Source organism: Oncorhynchus mykiss, chromosome 25 (genome assembly GCF_013265735.2).
Source record: "Oncorhynchus mykiss isolate Arlee chromosome 25, USDA_OmykA_1.1, whole genome shotgun sequence".
Lineage (NCBI taxonomy): Eukaryota > Metazoa > Chordata > Actinopteri > Salmoniformes > Salmonidae > Oncorhynchus > Oncorhynchus mykiss.
The window spans coordinates 15,104,621-15,127,915 of record NC_048589.1 but is presented as its reverse complement, the minus strand read 5'-3'; the positions used below and the strand labels follow the sequence as shown (position 1 = coordinate 15,127,915).

The 23,295-nt window shown below is 45.9% G+C and overlaps 1 protein-coding gene across 3 annotated transcripts in view; it reads left to right on the top strand.

Annotated features, from left to right (window-relative positions):
* Window positions 1-13,632, top strand: part of LOC110505404 (SR-related and CTD-associated factor 8) — a 41,360-nt gene extending 27,728 nt beyond the window's left edge. For all 3 annotated transcript variants that reach the window (XM_021584602.2, XM_021584603.2, XM_021584604.2), the window contains 18 exons: window positions 1,133-1,177; window positions 1,312-1,473; window positions 1,776-1,926; window positions 2,127-2,254; window positions 2,680-2,862; window positions 3,000-3,079; window positions 3,742-3,841; window positions 3,948-4,079; window positions 4,603-4,715; window positions 4,864-5,060; window positions 5,596-5,696; window positions 5,973-6,086; window positions 6,380-6,536; window positions 7,658-7,836; window positions 9,232-9,370; window positions 9,478-9,534; window positions 9,699-9,911; window positions 10,054-13,632. In XM_021584602.2, the coding sequence (XP_021440277.2) occupies window positions 1,133-1,177; window positions 1,312-1,473; window positions 1,776-1,926; window positions 2,127-2,254; window positions 2,680-2,862; window positions 3,000-3,079; window positions 3,742-3,841; window positions 3,948-4,079; window positions 4,603-4,715; window positions 4,864-5,060; window positions 5,596-5,696; window positions 5,973-6,086; window positions 6,380-6,536; window positions 7,658-7,836; window positions 9,232-9,370; window positions 9,478-9,534; window positions 9,699-9,911; window positions 10,054-12,221 (4,419 nt within the window). In that variant the 3' untranslated portion in view covers window positions 12,222-13,632. The remainder of the gene's footprint in view (window positions 1-1,132; window positions 1,178-1,311; window positions 1,474-1,775; window positions 1,927-2,126; window positions 2,255-2,679; window positions 2,863-2,999; window positions 3,080-3,741; window positions 3,842-3,947; window positions 4,080-4,602; window positions 4,716-4,863; window positions 5,061-5,595; window positions 5,697-5,972; window positions 6,087-6,379; window positions 6,537-7,657; window positions 7,837-9,231; window positions 9,371-9,477; window positions 9,535-9,698; window positions 9,912-10,053) is intronic.
* Window positions 13,633-23,295: the final 9,663 nt, after the last annotated feature.

Sequence of the window (23,295 nt, the reverse complement as noted above, 5' to 3'; positions counted from 1 at the left end):
CCACATACTTTTGGTCATGTACTGTAATTCATCACGCAAATATTAATCAACTAATGCAGCCCTAATGTGGATACTTGCTTGTTATTTAGGGATGGGGGCTGCTATTCGTTTTTGAAGAAAGAAAACTCATAGGTGTATTTTAACAATGAAAAGGCTTTGTCTAAATTAAGTGATCTATGTGACATTGCTACACAATCTCACGTCAGATGATGTCACTCCTCCGCGACGCTCGTCCCTCAACCGATCAGTGCAGGTGGAATTGACACGTTAACGTACGTAAGACAATGGGATATACCATGGCTTTTGAAATTCTTAATTCAGTAAAACAGCTAACTTTTGATTGTGGATTTTATGACGTGAGCCCCGTAAAAATACATACCGTAGTAGCCTACATGGGTTTCACACATTTGTTGTTGTCAGCCAATAAAAGTGGCACTGTCTACTCAATGGCTCCAACGTTGGAAATCTCTTGTCAATTACAATTTACGGAATTAGTTAGATGAGTTGGCAACAACTACAAGGTTGGGAAGCCGAGGACAGGAAGATCAGCAAAATAGCCTCCATTACCTTTAGCTTAGGTAGCCAGCTAGCTGGCTGACATAGCTAGCTTCTTTACATCAATTTGATGGATGCACTACCAGATAGGATTTTTAATTTAACTAGGCAGGTCAGTTAAGAAGAAATTCTTATTTTCAATGACGGCCCAGGAACAGTGTTCCTTGTCAGCTCATGGATTCGATCTTGCAACCTTTCGGTTACTAGTCCTACGCTCTAACTACTAGGCTACCTGCCGCCCAGGTAGCCTACATAACAAATGGAATCTACAATTTTGTCTAAATCCCGTGAGTCTGTATGGCTACTCTCTTTCGCTCTCCCTCCTGTGTAAAACTCCCTGCCAATCGCACTGCTGCAATATTTTGCGAATAGTGAAATTATTTCAAGTACCCATCCCTAGTTTGTGTCACTTGGCATAATGTAATTGCTCTTGGTTTCACAGATACTGCTGTTGGTAATGCTGTAACCGCTGTCTTTTACCAGTTTCAGGTCTTTGTCTCCAGGGATGCTTGTAGTTGATGTTTTGGTGGGGTATCACAAGGCGTCTTTTCTTATTTTTTTCCCCCTTCTCTTTCAGTACTACAAACATGTTGTCCAGGGCGTGGAAAAATTTGTTCAGAAAGTGAGTTTCTCTTCTTTTAGTTTTACTAGTCCCAAACAGAGTAAAATAGAACACAATCTGTGCTACCCATATGAATGGGATACTTCATAGGTCGTTCACCCCACAGACGCTAAACAGCCTTGTTGTGTTGACAGTGCAAGCCAGAGTATAAGGTCCCAGGCCTGTATGTCATGGACTCCATCGTGCGGCAGTCACGGCACCAGTTTGGCCAGGACAAGGATGTGTTTGCCCCGCGCTTCAGCAAAAACATCATCGGAACCTTCCAACATCTCTACCGCTGCCCCTCAGATGACAAGGTGGGTCACACTGGGAACAAAGACAGCTCTCTGGTTTCTCTATTCAGAAACACTGTTCTAGCTTTCACCTCCTCTTCTAGCTCTGACTACACACACACTATCCTCTGTATTGTTAGTGATAGATCTGGTCTGTAGCATTGTTTGAAAAACCATATTATCAATGAATATGTTATTTTCATACTCTAAATTTGTATACAGCATTAACTTTTAGACAGACTCATTCGCTGCAGGGGTCTAGTTTTAATTGGTTGTGTCAGTCAGATCTTGTCTAGGAGCTTATTCTTCCGTCCGTTGTGTTCCAGAGTAAGATTGTCAGGGTCCTCAACCTCTGGCAGAAGAACGCCGTCTTCAAGAGTGACATCATCCAGCCTTTGCTCGACATGGCTGCAGGACTGCCCCCTCCCAGTGTTACCCCAGTCATGACCAGCCGTGATGCTGCAGTCAACACGCCTGGTCAGTCACACAACATATCCATAAGACATATAGCTCTATACTGACACCTAGTGGCGAAATAGTCCTCTCTCCTGAACTGACACAAAATACTCAGAGGCTGCCTTGTGATTTAGGTATTGGCTCTTTAATCAGCTTCAAATGTAGATGTTTGTTTTGTTGTTATTGATTTCTCATGATTGATGTTCTGTGTTTGTGTCTAGGTACACCAGCGACCCCGGCCACCCCAGCCAACATCGTATCCAGTCTGCCTGACTGGGCGTCACAGTTCTCCAACACAGACACTGTAGCTGCTGTGGCCCAGATCCTGCAGAGTCCACACGGCCAACAGGTCGGTCTGCACAGCATTTCCCTGATCCTCAGCCTGTCAATTCAATATCTAATTTGAAGCTCAGCTCAGATTGTTGTCATGTTTTAAAGGGATACTGCAAGATCAGAGTCAGATTAACTCTTGAGTGCGTTATGACCGAAGTTGGAGATAATATTGGCTGACAAAACTAACTAGCATTAGCGCAGTAACATGAAGTCTCGAGGTACAGTAACTACTCAATTGCCAGAATCTCCCAGTACCCCTTTTTTTTGTTTCGACTTGAGTCTGTATAATGGAGACCAATGATAGTGAACACAAACACTTTTGATCTTGAACTTTCTGATGCTACTTTGTTTACAAAACGTTCCTTTGAAAAATGACCAGATGGAGCCCTGCAAAGTCTCCTACTCTAACCCTGCCTATCTGTTTGTGTATCTGCGTAACAGCTCCAGCAGCTGGTGCAGAGCCTGCAAATGCAGCAGCAGAAGCCCCAGCCATCTCTGCTTCAGGCGTTGGATGCAGGACTGGTGGTCCAGTTGCAGGCTCTGACGGCCCAGCTCACTGCAGCCGCCACGGCCAACCCCATGCAGCTCAACCCCCTGGAGCAGAGGATCTCCTCCTTCAACAAGGTGAGAGATCAAGGCCACAGACACATACATGGAATGGAAGTATGTTTGGTTAACTTTTGAATGTTTTGTGTGATAACTACGTACTACGTGACTCTCAGATCTGTATTTTAATAATTGTCTTTCTCCATTTGTTGCAGAAAATGTTGGGCCATTTTGACTTTGGGAACGATTCAGAACGCTCTGAAGACCCCAAAAAGGACGCCCAATCATCCCAGATGTAAGCGTGAACATCAACCTAAAACATCTAAGATCCTGTGGAACAGGGCTTTCTAACCCTGTTCCTGGAGAGTGACCCTCCTGTAGGTTTTCAATCCAACCTCAGTTGTAACTAACCTGATTCAGTTTATCAACCAGCTAATTATTAGAACCAGGTGCTGTAGATTAGGGTTGGCGCGAAAACCTACACAACGGTAGCTCTTCAGGAACAGGGTTGGAGAGCCCAGGTTGGACAACCCAGGAACAGGGTTGGAGAGCCCAGGTTGGACAACCCAGGAACAGGGTTGGAGAGCCCAGGTTGGACAACCCAGGAACAGGGTTGGAGAGCCCAGGTTGGACAACCCAGGAACAGGGTTGGAGAGCCCAGGTTGGACAACCCAGGAACAGGGTTGGAGAGCCCAGGTTGGACAACCCAGGAACAGGGTTGGAGAGCCCAGGTTGGACAACCCAGGAACAGGGTTGGAGAGCCCAGGTTGGACAACCCAGGAACAGGGTTGGAGAGCCCAGGTTGGACAACCCAGGAACAGGGTTGGAGAGCCCTGTTGTGGAATATGTCACCGGTTGTGTGTATGCACTTTGACTGCCCTCTACCTGTGTGACGGAACGGTAGTTAACTGAACTATTGACCCGTCTCCCCTGTCTGTCTTCCCCGTCTCCCTCCAGGCCCATGGTGTCTGACTCCATCTTCCACCAGCTGGCTGAGCAGCTGCAGCAGCAGAACCTGGAGCACTTCCAGAAGCAGCTCATGGAACACCAGCAGAAGGTACCTACATATCACCTCCAGAGACTTATGGGGTCAATTATTGTTTGCTTGTCATATCCATGTATTGAAACCCTCTTGACAGTATAACCTTTTGACTTTCTTCCAGTCCATGAACATGGAAGGGCAGGATGGAATATTTGGGTCTGAGAACACGGCCATGCCCCAACAGAGCAGCAGCCAATCACAGCACCCGGCGCCGCAAAACAAGACGGACGACTCAATTGACAACCAGCAGCAGGTAAGCCCTTGTTTCCCTCACTGACTTTGGCTGAACCAATATTTACAGTACCAGTCAAAAGTTTGGACACACCTACTCATTCCAGGGTTTTACTTTATTTTTACTATTTTTATACATTGTAGAATAATAGTGAAGACATCAAAACTATGAAATAACACATATGGAATCATGTAGTTACCAATAAAGTGTTCAACAAATCAAAATATATTTTATATTTGAGATTCACCAAAGTAGCCACCCTTTCCCTTGATGACAGCTTTGCACACACTTGGCATTCCCCAAAGTTTGTTGAACACTTTTTGGTTACTACATGATTCTATATGTGTTATTTCATAGTTTTGATGTCTTCACCATTATTCAACAATATAGAAAATAGTAAAAAATAAAAACTCTTGAATGAGTAGGTATGTCCAAACTTTTGACTGTGTGTGTGTATATATAATAAATAAATAATCTCTGCGATTGTTCGAGCACTGTTGTCTTTGTAAGTAGAGCTCCATGGTAAGTGATGCCTGTGTTATAGGACATGGACCTGGATGACGGGCCAGAGATTGAGGAAGAGCGTTTCGAACCAGAGGACAAGAAGTCCAAGACGGTCGACACGCGGTCAAGAACACGTTCTAGGTCACGATCAAGGTGAGTCGAGGGACCCAATCTGAGAGAAACAGTCCATTAGGCTACCTGAGACACTTTGCAGAGTCACAGATTATAGCACCACCATCCATGTTGATCATACCACAACTACTGGCATCACAATTACCTTCAGAATAACCCTCTACTCTAGATCTCCCAGGAAGAGACGGTCCAGATCACGGTCAGGCTCTCGGAAACGGAAACACCGTAAGCGGTCGCGGTCACGCTCCAGAGAGCGGAAGAGGAAGTCGTCGCGGTCCTACTCCAGCGAGAGACAAGAAGCCCGCGAGCGAGAGAAAGAGCGCCAGAAGAAAGGACTGCCTCCCATCCGATCCAGGTTTCTCAGTGGTAAAACAAGCTTTCAATACGGCACCTTTTTCCTCTTCGCTGACCCCTTCACCTTGACTAATAACTCCTACCCTGTTTCTGTGTACCCCTAATCATAGAAATGTCCACAGTCACTTCTTTCTTTAGATTTTTTAAATCAAATGTTATTTGTTACATGCTTCGTAAGCAACCGGTGTAGACTAACAATGAATTGCTTACTTATGGGCCCTTCCCAACAAAGCAGAGATAAAAGAATTATAGAAAAATACACAATGAGTAAGAATAACTTGGTTAGATACACGGGGTAGATATGTAGATATAGGTACGGCAATAGGATGGATAATAAACAGTAGCAGCAGGTATGTGATCAAAAAGAGTTAGTGCAAAGGGGTCAATGCAGAAAGTCCGGGTAGCTATTTGGTTAACTATTTAGCGGTGTTATGGCTTGGGGGTAGAATATAGAATATGTTCAGGGTCCTGTTGGTTCCAGACTTGGTGCACACTTACCACCTTTTTAATGATTTAAGCCACCATCTCCTCTCTACCTTGTCCTCAGTGTGCAGCACCACTCTGTGGGTGGGACAGGTGGACAAGAAGGCCAGTCCGCAGGACCTCACCAACCTGTTTGAAGAGTTTGGTCAGATTGAGTCGATCAATGTGAGTAGAGCGTCCTCTCTCCGTCTCCGAGTGAGCCTGAGTTGACTCCATTAACCTCTGCTCGTTATGTGGTTTAGCAGGCGTTTGTCACCTCTGACCTGAGGGAAATGTGAATCATCACAACTGTGTCCAGTTTAAAGGACTCACTTGGCTCTGTAAGCCAGAGCAGGAACCTTTTATTAGCAAATTCTGACTTTACTGTGGGTTATTAACTGCCTAACCATCTTACTTTCATCCAATCTTTGTCTACATCCCTCTATCTCTTTCCTTCTATAGATGATCCCTCCTCGTGGCTGTGCCTACATCTGTATGGTCCACAGACAAGATGCCTACTGCGCCAGACAGAAACTCAGCACTGGTTCATTCAAGGTCGTCTCCAAGATTATCAAGGTATTTTTCCTTACAGTTCCTGCTCATTTTTATACTATGCCGCCGAGGTTCCCCCCGCTCCATGTTGTACTGTGATGTGATTTCCATTTGGCTGCAGTCAGGACATGTCCTCCTGTGTGTGTAATGTTTTTAAATTATTGGGCTTCTCGCTTACCATACCACTCACCTCATAGCAACCCAGCTGGTACATATTTTATTCTCTCCTGTTGGGACTCAAATAGCCTCAATATTTCTGCTCTTTTATGCATCCCCTGACAATTGTATGTATGTGTGTGTTCTCTTGCTGTGTTCAGATTGCGTGGGCGCTGAATAAGGGAGTGAAGCAGGAGTATAAGCAGTTCTGGGACATGGACCTGGGGGTCACCTACATCCCCTGGGAGAAGGTCAAGTTGGACGACCTGGACGGCTTTGCTGAGGGAGGCATGATCGACCAGGAGACTGTCAACGCCGGTGAGCAGACACAGCAGGCTACATGCTGATGCCCTGTCATATACAAACACAGGGCACTCAGGATCAACACTAGAGATGACTTATAAACAAACAAAAGACACACCCATATATATATACACGGACATACACCCTGGACACACACACACTGGATATACACGCCCACACACACACACTGTACAAACACACTGGATATACACACCCACACACACACTATACAAACACACTGGATATACACACCCACACACACTAGACACACACACACACTGGATATACACACCCACACACACTAGACACACGCACTGGATATACACGCCCACACACACACACTGTACAAACACACTGGATATACACACCCACACACACACTATACAAACACACTGGATATACACACCCACACACACTAGACACACACACACACTGGATATACACACCCACACACACTAGACACACACACTGGATATACTCACCCACACACACTGGACACACAAAAAAAAATCAGGAGACACATTCTCTCACCCACACACATTAACTCTCTTGACACTAAACATATTTCCTGGCATTTGCTTATTTTTGTTAAGATTTAAGTTTATCAGAGAAGGACTTCCCACAGAGAAACATGCCACTGGATAAATAGACCCCAGCAGGGCAGGGTAGATGTGACTATCAAATCAAATGTTATTAGTCACATGCGCCGAATACAACAGGTCTAGGTAGACCTTACAGTGAAATGCTGAATACAACAGGTAGACCTTACAGTGAAATGCTGAATACAACAGGTAGACCTTACAGTGAAATGCTGAATACAACAGGTGTAGGTAGACCTTACAGTGAAATGCTGAATACAACAGGTCTAGGTAGACCTTACAGTGAAATGCTGAATACAACAGGTGTAGGTAGACCTTACAGTGAAATGCTGAATACAACAGGTCTAGGTAGACCTTACAGTGAAATGCTGAATACAACAGGTAGACCTTACAGTGAAATGCTTACTTACTGAGCCCCTAACCAACCATGCAGTTTAAAAAAAATACGGATAAGAAATAAAAGTAACAAAAAAACGAACATTCAAGTGTCGTACATTCAATCTTATTCTCTAATCCTCTGTTTTATTTTAACTGTAGAGTGGGAAGCAGCCAAGAATGCGCCAGAGCCAATGAAGGAAGCTGTGAGCCAGGCTGTGAGTGTTGAACCCATGACAGCCACCAACACCCAACACACCCAACAGGAGGCTTTCAGCCAACAGGAGGCTTTCAGCCAACAGGAGGCCTTCAGCCAACAGGTCTCCATGATGCCTGTACAGGTACCCAAACCTCAGATATCTAACAATAACTAACATTCAACGTTTAAGCATAAATACGTTGTTTTGTGCATTGCTTTCATCATCCTTTAAATGTGTGTGTGTGAGTGAGTGAGAGGGTGGAATTTACCGGGCCCCTCACATTTCCATTTCCTCTGTACTAAGCGTCTACCATGAGGCCAGTCAGTGGTGTGAAACTGAACACCATAGTCTTCCTGTGATTAGTGCTAGCTGCCTGCCCTGTCTGTGGGGGTGCTTAGCCTCAAGTGTTTAGAGTGGCCTCAGGTTTCTCTTCCTGACTCCTTTGTGATGGGGTTGTTGAGGGAATGCAGGATACCCAGCCCGTTTCTTTGTTCTTGGGTGGGCCTCGTGAGAAGGTTTGGCTCAGTAGGTGGGGGAAGTGTTTAGGTAATTAGTATTCAACTCACCTCAGAGTTAATCTGTGTCTGCTAAGTAGGGGTATGCCTGGTTATTCAAATATCTGAACGGACGTTGGTATTCGATTTACTAAATACCCCATATATATATATATATATAGGCCTATTTTAACAATGAAGAGACATTGTCTGAATTTTTATTTTATTTTTTTAAATATGTAACATTGCTATATAGCCTAGAAGGACAGACGATGACATTTGTATAAAATGATAGTTTTAATGAGTGCACCCCATAAAGACTCACCGGCAGCCCACACGCACGTTTCAGACTTTTATCTTGTTGTTATTGTCGGTCAATCAGTGGCGCTAGAGTCAGAGGCTCCATGTGTAGCAAGTCAAGTGGGAGATATCTAGCCGACGCAAACTGGAATAAAAATGATGGATTTAAGTTGGCTAAATGAGAAGGGGTAAGCTACAATGATCAACCAGCAGGCAGGCCATTGTTTCCTGTGTAATTGTTGTACTTTAGCTAGCTAGCTGGCTACTGTAGTTAGCTAGCTATTTTACAGTGGTTTGATGCAGTCAAGACAGGAGCATTATCAGATGGTATGATAGATAACCAGTATGGCGCCTCACTCACTCTCCCACACACCCCTGCTTCTTTCTCGCCCCTCCTCCATCCTTCTGCTGAAACCGACCGAAAAAAAATATATTATATTGTTTGAATAGTGACATGACTTCAAATGCTCATCCCTACTACTAAGCTCCGACATGCATACCTACCCACACACACAGGTTTATTAAGGCCTTATTCAACATCTCAACAGCCAGAGCATTTTAATGTTGCTGTTGTGTTTTTTCACAGTGTTGGTCTTAACCTGATTATCAGTGGGAAACTATTGTTCCTCTACATTCTGTGATTTGATTGTTAAACGATGTTACAGGAATCACAGCGCATCATTGCATGTTCATCTCATCCCTCATTTCAATAGTTTAAACTCCCCTGTCTGTTCCCTCTCAGCTCCCTGTGGCTCAGGCTGTCCCTGCCGTGGGTCTTGTGCCTCCATCCTTCCCTGTTTCCATGGCGATGCCCCCGCCAGGCTATGGCCCCCTGCCCCCCTTCCTCAGAGCGGGTTTCAACGCCTCCCAGCCTCCTCCAGGTAAAACACAGCAGTCGGATGCAGCTGCCAGTGAAGAGTATTGAATTAAAGAATATATATATTGTTGAGAAATCCAGGTAATGGTGTGTTGTTTCTCCCTCCTGTAGGTTTCATGCAGACAGCAGGTGTTCCTCAGCAAGCAGGCATGGGCTCAGCTCCTATATGTAAGTTCTGCATGACCTGACTGAGTCTATAGAAGTCATTACATGCATTACATTTGGAGTAAATATTGCCTAAATTGTTGTAAGAAGCCAGCGACTTGCTTTATTTAAACATAATTGATTTATTTGAAAGATACTGCCCTATATGTTCTGTCCCGCTCCTGCAGCTCTGGTGCCGGCCTCCATGTCGCAGGCTCAGGACAGCATGAAGGACTCCCCATACGGAGCTACTATCCCGGGGAGCTTCATGCCCTCTGCCCTCCCTGGACAAGGGGTCTTCAACCAGCTTCAACCTGGAGTCCAGACGCAGCAAGCAGCCAATGACAAGATGGGCCAATCTGCTGACGGCATGGATGCAGCTGCAGAGTTAGTACTGCAAGGTAAAGGGATACCAAACAATAACCTAGGAAAGTTTTGACTTTCTTTTGTTTGTTCTTAATGACTTTTGAAAAGCTTCTCACATTCTCAAGACTTCGCTGATTTTTTACTGTTAAATAATCTATAGTGTTCCTCTTTCTCTAGGTATGCAGAATGCAATGAGTCGTGGTATGGGTCTTCTGGGGATGCACCCCTCAGCTTCCCTTACCCACCCCCTGCACCAGCAGGGCCTGCCTGGCCAGAGGATGCCTGGGCTGATGCCGCTGGACCTCCGGCCTACTATGCTCCAGGGTGCCGGTGCCCGGTTCCCCCTCCTGATGCAGCAGGGCCTGTCCCAACAGAGCCTCCTGGAAGCGTCCCTCCATGCCCAGGCACGCGCCAGAGCGGCCTCCCAGATGGAACGCTTCAACAGGGCCGAGGAGGCCTTCAACCGGGGGCCCAACCCCCCAAACGAAAGCATGTCCAAGGCTGAGGAGGAGCCTTCCTCTGGAGCTGACGATAGCCAGCAGGGAGGGGACCAAGACTACCGCTTCCCTCCGCCCCAGGAGAAGCAGAGCACAGGCCTACTGAGGACCCCTCCCCTGGAGCACAGAGAGTCCATGGGTGGAGGAGCTGGTGGTGGGGGTTTGGGCGGAGGCAGACCTGCCCTGCTCCAGACCCCAGTGAGAGAGCCAGCTAGAGACAGCGTGGCAGGGCGGCTTCAGGCCCTCGCCGGCTTCACCCCCCAGACCTCGAGTCGCTGGGGGCCACTCAGAGGGGACTTTGATGAGCGTGACATGCGGAGCTCTCCGGCCGCGGTCTCCAAGGGCTTCCAGGAAGCGCGCCCTGGCTCTAACCAAGGGCAGAACTTTCCCAACCGCTTTGAGAACCAGAACCGCGCTGGATCAGTAGGAGGGGTAGGAGGAGGAGTATGTACTGGTGGTGTTGGAGGGGGCCCGGCGTGGAGTCGTGGTGGAGTTGATGCTGCAGCACAGTTCACTGATGCTGACATGCCCCAGGACTTGGATGAGTGCCGGCGCCCTTGGGACAGGCAGCAACGGGACAGGGACTTTGACTTCAGGAAGGAGATGAATGGCAACCGGCGTGAGAGAGACAGCCGTGAGAAGGAGAGGGAGCGCGAGAGAGAAAGGGACCGTGGCCGTGAGCGTGGCAACCGTGAACGAGAGCAGGAGCGTGACCGGGAGAGAGAGCGTGAAAAGGAGAGGGAGAAGGATCGGGAGAGGGAACGTGAGAGGGAACGTAACAAGCGTGGAGCCTGGACACCCCTTCTTCCTCTACCACAACCCCTGCTCCCTACTCCTACCCTGACCCCAACCCTCTCCCTGACCCAAGGAAAACCTCAGGCCCTGCTGCAACTACAGTCCAAGCTTCAACCTAAACCTGGACTCCTAACTAAACCGGGTCTGCTTCAAACTCCAACTCTCCTAACTCGGTCAACATCTCATGTCCCAACCAAGTCTCTTCTTCAAGCCCCATCCCAGTCTCTTCTTCAAGCCCCATCCCAGTCTCTTCTTCAAGCCCCATCCCAGTCTCTTCTTCAAGCCCCATCCCAGTCTCTTCTTCAAGCCCCATCCCAGTCTCTTATTCAAGCCCCATCCCAGTCTCCACCTCTAACCTCTCACCAGTCATCCCAGTCACCTAAAGCTCCACCCCAGTCCACCCAGTTTCCAACTCAAGCCAAGAATGAAGCTCGCCCCGGTCCTAAGCCCCAGACAGAGTTCCATTCCTCTCCCCAGACACATGTGTCCCCCAAGTCTGAGTCCTCTCCTCAGAACCAGTCACCACCCCAAAACCAGGCTTCCCTTCAGGCCCAGTTGCTGCACCCTGCCCATTCCTCTTTCCAGACAAAGTCCCCTCCCCAGGGCCAGTCATCATCACGTGCACAGTCACCACCCCAGGCCTTGTCCCTACAGGCCCCCCGCACCCCAGAGGAGATCACTGACACACAGGGGGAGCCAGAGAAGCCAGGGAAACCTCAGGAAGAACCTATGAAAGAACCTGAACCCATGGTAGAACCTCCATCTCGGTGGGTCAATGGAACAGGGTCGAGGATGGACACTGACGCAGTGGCTGAGCCCACCACTACCCCGTCCCCCAATCCTGCCCTCTCAATGTCACTGGTCCTCACACACAGCCCTGTGGAGCCCCAATGCCTGCCGGAGCCCCTGGACCAGCAGCATCCCTCGCAGCATGTCGCCTCTTGCTCCTCCACAAAGGATGTAGACAATGGACTGAGTGAGCCGATGGAGGAAGCTGAGAAACAGCCAGTGGTAGAGAAAACAGACACTGAGGGGACAATCATCACTCAGTAGGTAAAGATCATTTTGTAAAGTTGTCTCTTCTCTGTACTCATGTCAGCAACCCAATGGACCCTGGGTAGTATTTCACATAATATTGTCTGATAACCTAACAATTGATTTTATCTCTCACATAACGTGTACTTCAATAGATGGCTCGCTAGCTGATTAAATGGTAGGTGATTTTTTTTGTTTGTTTTCATTTTTTTCTTTTTTATGCCTCCCACACGATTTTAAGCAAGGTGAACTTTTAATGAAAATTGCTTGCCAAAATGTTTGAATTGTAAATGAGAAAAAGAGCGTTGACCTTCCTATGGAAGAGTGTACGGATCCTGGCTGTTTCCAATGGATTGAATCCAGATGAGGGAATACTTGAAAACAGCTGTCGCTGGCCTGTTTTGTCTCTTCTTTTAAATTATGCTGCAGCAACGTTTTAAATGAATGCCTTTGTGGTGTCCTATATGCTTCTTGTCTATAAGCAGAATATAGCCTACGTACAGTGAGACCAGTACAATTGCTTCTAAAAAGGAACATCCTAAAAGATTAAAAACATGACCTGTTATCCCTAAAATAAATGTCTGTGATTTGTGCATCATAATGCAGTGAATTCAAAGGACAAAGTAAAAAACGTAACAAAATAAGAGGGTGGATGTTGGGTGCATTCTGTTTTAGTTTGAAATAAACATGCTTTGTTTGTTAACATGCTTTAGGAGTGTATTTTCTGACCCAGGACCAGTGGAGTCATGTTTTACACAGACGCTATATGCATTTTGCGGTGGCGTGACATACAAACAGCTGTGTCACTGCAGTAGTTAAGCCATGAACTTGATGTTGTCGTACCCCATTAAGTCAGGCAGGATGTCAGGCACGTGCCAGTGCTTTGACATCAATCTATTCTATCTACACCGCTCTTTAGTTTGTTGTTTGCGACCATGGATTCATTTGTTTATGACTTAGTTTCTGCTCACTCTGTACTTTCCTATGCTTTTGTTGGGTGGGTGACTATTCGGGATCGGATTGTGCCTTTTTGAATTGATTATTGCTCAGCATGATGCCTCCAAATACACCACACGTGCTCAAAGTGCTGCTTTGATTTTCCTGAGACTGTACAGCCCCTCAGGGAGACGGCAGTCTGTCCATCAAGCTGGTAACACAGACAATTATCTCCCTTGTCTGTGTGTGTGATCAAAGCTGGCCAGTCTATACAGCGCTTAGCCTGTGTGTAGGGGGAACCAACCAGTCTGTTTACTCCATAGCTGTGTGCATGCAGGCCTGTAGCCATTTATTCTCCTTTGTGTTGTTCTCCATACTATTCAGTGCATTTCTGTTGAGACACTATACTACCAGGAACGTTTCAGTAGTCTGAATTTCTCAGACAAGCCAATGTTATAACAGAGTTGTGAAGTTGAATAAAGTGTAAGGTACATATCAGCTTATATATTTTTTCTTCTTATTGTCGTAAATCCTAATCGGGACCAAGTTAGAGACCGGGGACCCCGTTTCCACACACCATCATTTTTGTGTTTAACAAGATCAGCTTTAACTCACAGCGCTCTGATTATTTTCTCTTTCATGAGATAGACATTTGCTTTGCATCATCTGTGGTTTTCTTACTTTTTTGTGTAAAAAAATATCTATCATATTCAGTCGGCTTTAGATTCTTAGTTTTTGTTTATTTAGCTAGTTTTTGGGATGAAGAAGTGATTAACATCAATATAATACAGTACATTTACATTTCATAATAATAATAAAAGATCATTGATTTTAAAGGGATACTTCACAATTTTAGCAACGAGGCCCTTTATCTACTTCCCCGGAGTCAGATAAACTTGTATCTGTATAAGATAGACTTCAATTCATTGCGCTAACGCTAGTTACTATTTGCGCAACTTCCTTCAAACCACACGTGGATACCATTTTTGTCTCTGCAAGTTTATCTGACTCTGGGGAAGTAGATAAAGGGAAGTATCAATTTAAGGAATATAAAAATATATATATTCCATTGTTCACCCCTTCCAAATTTCATTTAAATGGGTCTTCTCCCTTTTAGTTCCATTTGAACTTGCCTCCCAGTCAATGTCTCCGACTCCTTCTGGGTCCCCGTTGGAGGACCATTCACCTATGTTAACCTCGCTCTCAGGAAGAAAAGAGTTGCTGGTGTACTCACTATAGGAAGCGATGTCGAAATAGTCTCTCCCTGTGCTCTCACGCTCCTTCTCGTTCGATGACTGACTGGTCTCTCTCAGATTGCTTGTCTTCGGGCTTCTGCTGCTTGCGTTCCTGCCCTGCTGGCTCTTCGCTGGAAGCTGTCTTCTCTCTGTCGGGTGGGTTATAGGTGGTTCTACTTGGTCTCCCTCTTCCCTTCTCCCTATGTGCATAGGACTGTGCAATCGAAGGAGGAGTGGCCGTTTTTATCACAGTGTCCATTTGCTGGTGTTACATTCTCTGGCCTTGTGGTCAAGGGATCCACAGCTCCAGGACTTGATGGTTGTGCATTATTTGTCTTGATGGTCAGCAATGTTACTGATGAAGCAACATAGGAGCTGTCCACCGTAGAGCCGATTGTGTTCGGCACCTCTTACAGCTCTCCCGTCCTTGCCCTCTTCAACTTCACCCTGTGTTTCTCACGCCCTACCAGAATACATGTTTATCTACGGGCTTCACGCCTGGCTTTAGAATGGTGCAGAATCTCTCGAAGTGGTCAACGTCTTTGTCGGTCACTCTTCCCCTCCAGAACTTATTCTAATCCATGTTCATTGAAGATTCCACCTGCCAGTGCTTCCACTTCTCATCATGTGACTTGGTTGTTCAGACTTCCAGGAAGTGTCTCTGCATTGACAACTAGCCCACGTTCCTTCCTATTAGGTAAGGCTGTGAAATTATAGATGTCACTGGCATTAATTCAATGACCCTGAAATAAAAGCATATTCTCTACTGGGAGCCTCACGTTCTCCCACATATCACCCGGGCCCAGAGCTGGGAGCCATGATGGTAAGGCTTAGGTTGGCTGATCACTCTGGGAGATGGGGAGGGTGGACCACAGCTTACTGTCTGCAACCTGAGATTGCGTGTTCACTCGTTGAGTTCAAGTGAACACACCTTTACACCCCCTGGCATTCAACCTCTCTGGCCTACAAAGCAGGCTGGAGGGGCGAAGGACAGTTGGTACACGATGGGAACGCAGAAGACAGCCCACCACTATATCTGAACCCTTAACTCTCCTTAGGGAACCTACTCATACTTTCCTAATCATACCTTTCTAAGGATAATTGGCGCCTTAGTACGTTGTAATAAAGGTACGTTACCGCCTGTGAGTCATCAGCCATTCGTTTTCTTTATATATTCAATCGAGTTTAGAACATGTTTTCATGGCTGACATTTTGAAATTCAATAGGCCTAATCAAGGACCTTGTCAAGCACTAAAGCACTATATAAAGGTCAATTCCACACTACATCATGTCTCGGTACTTACGGTTAAACGTTTCAGCAGTGAGGCAATATGCTGACCTAGCACTCACCTATCGCTGCACATTACATACGTAGTGCAAAAAGTCTTATAGACATGGCAGAGGATTGTTCCTCAGAAGATACGCATAAACCAGCCATCTGGTTCTTGCTGTTGCCATACGGCCGCATAGCAGAAAAAAAAGAGAGGAGGGATAGGCTAGGGGGGGGGGGGGGGTGGGGGGGGTTGCTGTGTTGCTCGCCGCATCTCCTCCAGCCCACAGCCCACTGCGATGCCAGAAAGGCGCTCTGTGCCTGGCTGAGGGAAGTGCTTAGTCAGCAGAGCTCTCTCTGTCTGAGCACATCTCCCCCTGTTTAACGGCAGGAAATAACATCCTTTATTGACTATAGTTAGCTTGTAGTGCTAACCAGATACATGGTAATCATATTCTGTCTCATAGATTTCTAGGCCTAGTTATTGTAGGTTATAACTGATATATTTATATATATATATATATATATATATTTATATATATATATATATATTCTAGTATACATTCCCTACCAACTGAGAGACGGTCCTGTGTGGCTGTTGGTAGAGCATGGCACTTGCAACGCCAGGGTTGTGAGTTCGATTCCCACGGGGGACCAGTACGAACTAATATGAAAATGTATTCACTCATTACTGTAAGTTGCTCTGGATAAGAGCGTCTGCCAAATGACTCAAATGTAAACATGTATAGCAGCCAAGTTAAAAGAGCAGCCCTTTGCTACTCACAGTGTATCTCGATGCAGCATCCAACCTACTACAGTAGTTGTTCTACCTCCGACTCAGTCAGTCAATGCAGATGAATTATGGAATCATGACCAGGGCTTGTCCTCTCATTCAAGAGGCTTGCACCTGAGTTGCGAAGATGAAATCTGTACAGAGTCATGGAGGTTACTAAATCCTTCCTCCCACTACTGTATCAATCCAGGCAGTCAGGTCAGTTCAGTACTTACTTCCCAGCAGGAGACAGACCCAGTAAACCAACATCTGGCTTCAGGGGTGGAGGAGAGGAGGCTGCAGTGCACACAGAGAAAGCACACAGGGCTATAAGTTAACATGTTTAATTGGTAGCACTGACTTAAAGTTAGGCGCACATCATTCAATTTAGGAGCACCAGAAACAATATTTTTAATTGATTGAGACACAGCCTATATTAGTGCTATGAATTCTAGCTACTTCTGAAATACATGTTGTGCCTATTTTGAGCCAGATCCTGCTGGAACAAGATCCGGTACCTCTGTTTTGGACTGCTGCGTTCCGGAACCTATTTGCCAGGATCCGGTACCTTTGTTTTGGACTGCTGCGTTCCGGAACCTATTTATCAGGATCCGGTACCTCTGTTTTGGACTGCTGCGTTCCGGAACCTATTTGCCAGGATCCGATACCTCTGTTTTGGACTGCTGCGTTCCGGATCCTATTTGCCAGGATTCGGTACCTCTGTTTTGGACTGCTGCGTTCCGGATCCTATTTGCCAGGATTCGGTACCTCTGTTTTGGACTGCTGCGTTCCGGACCCTATTTGCCATAATTCTGTACCTTTTTGTGGCGTGAACAATATAAAAAATATATATCGGAAAAAAGGATCAGAGTTAAATCAGATTTGACTCTCTTTAATTATTCTGCAATGGAAACACGCAGTGGTGAGATTCTGTAAGGTAATGTTTCAGCCTATTAATGATGATAAAAGTTAAATAGACCCTATTACTATATAAAATAAAAAATCACTATTGTAGGCCAACTAATCTGTAAGAACAATCAATGAACCAACAGCATTGTGCTACGGTGTTCTCTCCCAGCCTCATGGATAGAATGTTTTAATGTAGAATAAGCTATCCCAGTCCATACAGTATACATAATAATACATTCCACACTGAAAGGTGATTTACTAGTTGGTAAAAATGTTCATTCGACCAATTATGTACCAAATAAATCAAATGTTATTTGTCACATGCGCCCAATACAACTGGTGTAGACTTAGCCGGGAAATGCTTACTTACAAGCCCTTAACCAACAATGCAGTTTTAAGAAAGTATTAAATATATGGTATTTTATGTTTTTCTGCCGTTCAAAATATTCGGAAGGCTATGTACAGTGCATTCGGAAAGTATTCAGACCAGGTGACTTTTTCCACATTTTGCAATGTTACAGCCTTATTCTAATATGGATTAAATAGTTTCTCCATCCTCATCAATACCCCAGAATGACAAAACAAAAACAGGTTTTTAGAAATGTTTGCTAATTTATAAAAAATAAAAACAAACAAGTATTCAGACCCTTTGCTATGAGACTCGAAATTGAGCTCAGGTGCATCCTGTTTCCATTGATCATCCTTGAGATAATTCTATAACTTGATTGGAGTCCACGTGTGGTAAATTCAATTGATTGGACATGATTTGGAAAGACACACCCTGTCTATATAAGGTCCCACAGTTGACAGTGCATATCAGTGCAAAAAACAAGCCTTTAAGTCAAAGGAATTGTCCGTAGAGGACAGAGACAGGATTGTGTCGAGGCACAGATCTGGGGAAGGGTACCAAAAAATGTCTGCAGCATTGAAGGTCCCCAAGAACACAGTGGTCTCCATCATTCTTAAATGGAAGAAGCTTGGAACCCCCAAGACTGCCCAGAGCTGGTCGCTCAGCTAAACTGAGCAATCGGGGGAGAAAGGCCTTAGTCAGGGAGGTGACCAAGAACCAGATGGTCACTCTGACCGAGCTCCAGTTCCTCTGTGGAGATGGGAGAAACTTCCAGAAGGACAACCATCTCTGTCGCACTCCACAAATCAGGCCTTTATGGTAGAGTGGCCAGATGGAAGCCACTCCTCAGTAAAAGGCACATGACAGCCTGATTGGAGTTTGCCAAAAGGCCCCTAAAGGACTCTTGGACCATGAGAAACAAGATTCTCTGGTCTGATGAAACCAACCATCACGTCTGGAGGTAACCTGGCACCATCCCTACGGCGAAGCATGGTGGTGGCAGCATCATGCTGTGGGTATGGTTTTTAGCGGTAGGGACTGGGAGACTAGTCAGGATCGAGGGAAAGATGAACAGAGCTAAGGACAGAGAAATATTTGATGAAAACCTGCTCAGGACCTCAGACTGGGGAAAAGTTTCACCTTCCAACAGGACAACGACCCTAAGCACACAGCCAAGACAACACAGGAGTGGCTTAGGGACAAGTCTCCGAATGTCATTGAGTGGCCCAGCCAGAGCCCGGACTTGAACCCGATTGAACATATCTGAAGAGACCTGAAAATAGCTGTGCAGCCACGCTCCCCATCCAACCCAATCCAACAGAGCTTGAGAGGATCTGCAGAGAGGAATGGAAGAAACTCCCCAAATACAGGTGTGCCAAGCTTGTAACGACAAGCCCAAAAAGACTAGAGGCTGTTATCTCTGCAGAAGGTGCTTCAACAAAGTACTGAGTAAAGGGTCTGAATACTTATGTAAAAGTGTTATTTCAGTTTTTTATAAATTTGCAAAAATGTCTAAACCTGTTGTTGCTTTGTCCTTATGGGCTATTGTGTGTAGATTGATGAGGGGGGGAACGATTGAATCAATTTTAGAATAAGGCTGTTACGTAACAAAATGTGGAAAAAGTCTAGGTCTGAATACTTACCGAATGCAATGTAAGCTATTGTATAATGGCACAATAATGTTTTAATTCAGGCTTTCTTTGGGGGCTTGGGCACTAATATGCATATGCGTCAAATGCTTTGAATTAATCAGCACCTTTAGAAAGCTCTGTCCATTTCAGCACCATAGTAGCCAAACCGGTCCCTCGGAGCCCCCCCCCCCCCCCCCCAGGTCCTATCTTTTGAACTGATTGGGCTGGGAAAATGTACTTTTTGCTTTAGTAGTGGTGCAACCATGACTAACTGATCTGCGCTCACTTTTATCTCTCTCTTGCACTCGGAAACTACTGTACAGGGAAGCCTAATCATTAGATCAATTATTGGGGGGGGGGGGCACTGGTGCGCCCAAATAAAAAATATCAGGTCTTACATTAAAATATTTAGGAGCATATGTAACCAAAATGGTTGGACTTTAGAGCCCTGCACACAAACACACACACAGTAATACACACATGCATGCACACAAACACAGGCCTATACACGCTAAACACACAGAGCCAGCCAGCCCTCCCATCACACTGCAATACAAGTTTTTAACATCTATGGGAACTAACACACTAACAGTTATTCTGGTAGTGTGGTGGAAAACGGAAGCCCTGATCATGGGATTCAGTTTGTGTCCCTCAGGAATCACTGGCATTCACAGATGGCCTAACTAATAAAACACAGCGATTTGAAGGTCATCTCAAACGTGGGGAACTAAGATTGTTGTCTGAAGTATAACCAACGCAGCCGAAGGTGTTAATGAAATAGGCCTACTGGTTCCCAAGCCCTCCTTTACCATGGGCTCTATCTTCACACTAGATGAGAGGAGGAGGGAGATGGTGTCTGTAAATAAGAATGTAGCGTGGGAAGGTATGAATGTGGCTATACTGGCTATACTGTTCCATGCTATGTCAAGCCTCAGACAGTCCTTGATTACAATCCCTACAGTATATTAGAGCCTGTTTCTGCCCAGAGCCATAGACCGCTCATTTTACTGGAATCCTATGAAGCTCCAGTGCCAACCAGCCAGGGTGTCTGGTCTGTGCCAAGTGGGTACATGCCACACACAACCCCCACACAGGCCCACAGGGGCATAGCAGAGGCCGACCTCTGCCAGGCTGGAGTAGTCAGCGGGGGAGACTGGCACCAGAATGAAAAGGAGTGGAGCAGGAACAGAACTCATTCCTTCCCTAGCTGGCAGTGATACCCAGGTGGAGGTGATTATCTGTTGGGTTAGATTAAGGCAGAGAAGTTCCCTGTTGTGAGGAACTTCATTAGTCTTTGGCACACACAGACTGCAGTAGGTTGTTTTGCAAAGAGTTTTTTTTACTTTTGCATGAGGAGGAATCACCTTATCTCCTCTTCACAATCTCTTCATAATTCCATCTCTGTTCCAGAGATCTACAAATAATATTTCTTCCTTATTTCGCTGTACTAATGAGCATATGACGTCTAGGGTACAGTAGTATGAGGACCTTGGATTGAGAAGTTTTTGTGATTTGTAGTGTAGAAGACAGTGTAGGTGCACTAGTTGTCCATCAGGGGTCAGTGTGAGGCTACTACAGTCACATCTACTGGTATGTGGCCTTTTTGTTCTTCAGTCGTGACTTGTGTGTGACAGACAGACAGTGTTGGAAATCTGCAATGCTCACCTCTTATACAGATTGTACCAGTTTAATAGGGAGAATCTCGATTCCTTGCCGCCCAGAATATCTTTACTGAAATCAGCCTGCATATCTGTAGCTGCCTCAATGCATATGAGAGAGAGAGAGTCCACTGAGGGCCGTCGGTGGAATCTCCATCTGAGCTCAGAGGCTGGCAGAGTAATTATTCCCTCTATGGGACTCAGTATAACTGCTGTCTCCAGGAGGACTTGGATAGGGTCTCTTATCACACACAGCAGGCTGGCTAGGGCCCCACCTCACGGCCCTCAGAGCCGTCCGCACCTCACCTTACTCAGAGTTAAAGCCCAGTCAAAGATTCACCTACCGCAATATATATCTGGGATGGCCAATTAACAAAGGAGGAAGGTTTTTGAGTCAAGATTCATGTTCTTTACCGTCTCATCTAATTAAATGGGTATAGTATCTAGTTACCAAGGAGAACACTCATTTAAATGAAGAGGGCTCGAATCGTACATTCAGAAGTACACAGTGAATAAGTTGAGCAGCAGTTTGATATTGCTCTGAGTGTCAGCTACTCTTGGAAAATGAAAGTTCAATTAAAAAAAAAACACTTTAGCTCTGAGCAGAAGCATGCAGACAGCTCACAATCTCAGGGAAGCGCTCTGTTTGCAGATCAGTCTCGTAGGATGTTTGCAGAATGGGGGGGGGGGGGGTGTTGTTAGCAGACGTGACCATGTAAACTCCTGCTATCACAGCCTGAATACAATATTTCAGTCACTACAATTTGAACCCCTACTACTACTACAGACACGTGTGCACATTCACTGTTAGGGACAGCCTTCTATCCGTTTCTGTGCATGGATTGCGGAAATATCAGTGAACACATATCTCAGCTATTTGCATACGACCTTGTCCTCTGTATGCCAGACAGATACAGAGAGGTGACATTGTCAGGGATGGTTGGCTTCTCCAATACCAGTTAGGCTGTCCGTCTTAAACCACCTCTCGGCGATCCTGTCCTTTGTCTGAAACAGACAGGCAGGTCTTAGGGAGAGGCTGGGGTTAGAGATTGTTCATCACCCCTCCTGAGAGTTCAGCAGGTTCAGCGTGGAAAAGCAGAGGACTCTGAGAAAGGAGCAGGGAGGTGACCGCAGTCAAGGAGACGACATTTAACAAGCTAAGCACTCCCAATCTTTGAGTCCTCCCCCCTCTCTCTCTATCATATCTCTCTACAGGCACAGGGGTAGGGAGTTTATTAAACGTGCTCCGAGAGCGAGGGAATGAGTGAAAGACGGGAGTGAGGGATGGAGAGAGCAAGCAAGTGCTCAACAGCACAGTACAGGAGCCATGAAAATTGGGAATTTCTAAACCTCAAATGTTGCAGGGCAAGATTGACAGAGGGATTGGCGAGCCACAGGACATTTGTGTCAGTCCTGCACCTACACAGTCTAACACACACACACGTATCCAACAAAGGACCTCAGAACACCAAGAGTCTGTCAAGGAACTGTCTGTAAAAACTGATTGTTATTCTCTCTGACTAACAGTGCCTCAGGACATGCCACCTGGTTCAGCAGCCTCTGAGAATAACGCTTCATTGTTTCCATTAGGGAATGGCTGTGAGATCCCCGTCAGAGGTTGTCCCTTTCCCTCACTGCGTTCACATAAAACACACAACTGGTGATTAGCCCTGGAGGAGTGCCTTTTTGCTGTTTTGTTTATAAGTGGGCGGAGCAGATTGCCTCGTGGGAATGGGACTTCACTCAGCATAAACACACACTCTTAAAAACGTCAACATCAACGACCTCGGAGTCGTTTTGATTCATAAACATATTGCGGTTACTGATGCAAAATCAAATTATTTATACTCAATTCCAGGTTATAAGTTAAAAGTCATTATCTTTGCATGTTGTGCAATTGGTTCAAACAGGAAAATACTTTTTTTGCTCCAAAAAGGATCGAGCCCACAGCTAACTCAGTCTGATTTGGGAACCCTGAATGTCAGTGTGTAGACGTCTTCAGGAGAAAAGCCTGCCTTGTGATCCAATCAATTAAAGCCATATCTCAATCTCGGCGCTCGTGCTCGCATGAAGCAGGAAATCAAATGTCGTGCTCACGAGTTAACCCCATGTGGAGTGCTTCAAACCACCTCCCCCTCCTGTGGCGTGCTCCAATCTGCTGTGTGTGGCTTGTCAATATTGCCCATGAGGGTTCCTCTACCCCACTGATGGGGATGAAACATTAATGATTATGTTTCATAATGGCCAGCGGGCATCTGGGGTCCCCTGGGAACCCTTTCCCCCTCCATATTTAATCTGATTGGGCTTCCTTCTCCCTCCTTCACACTGATTT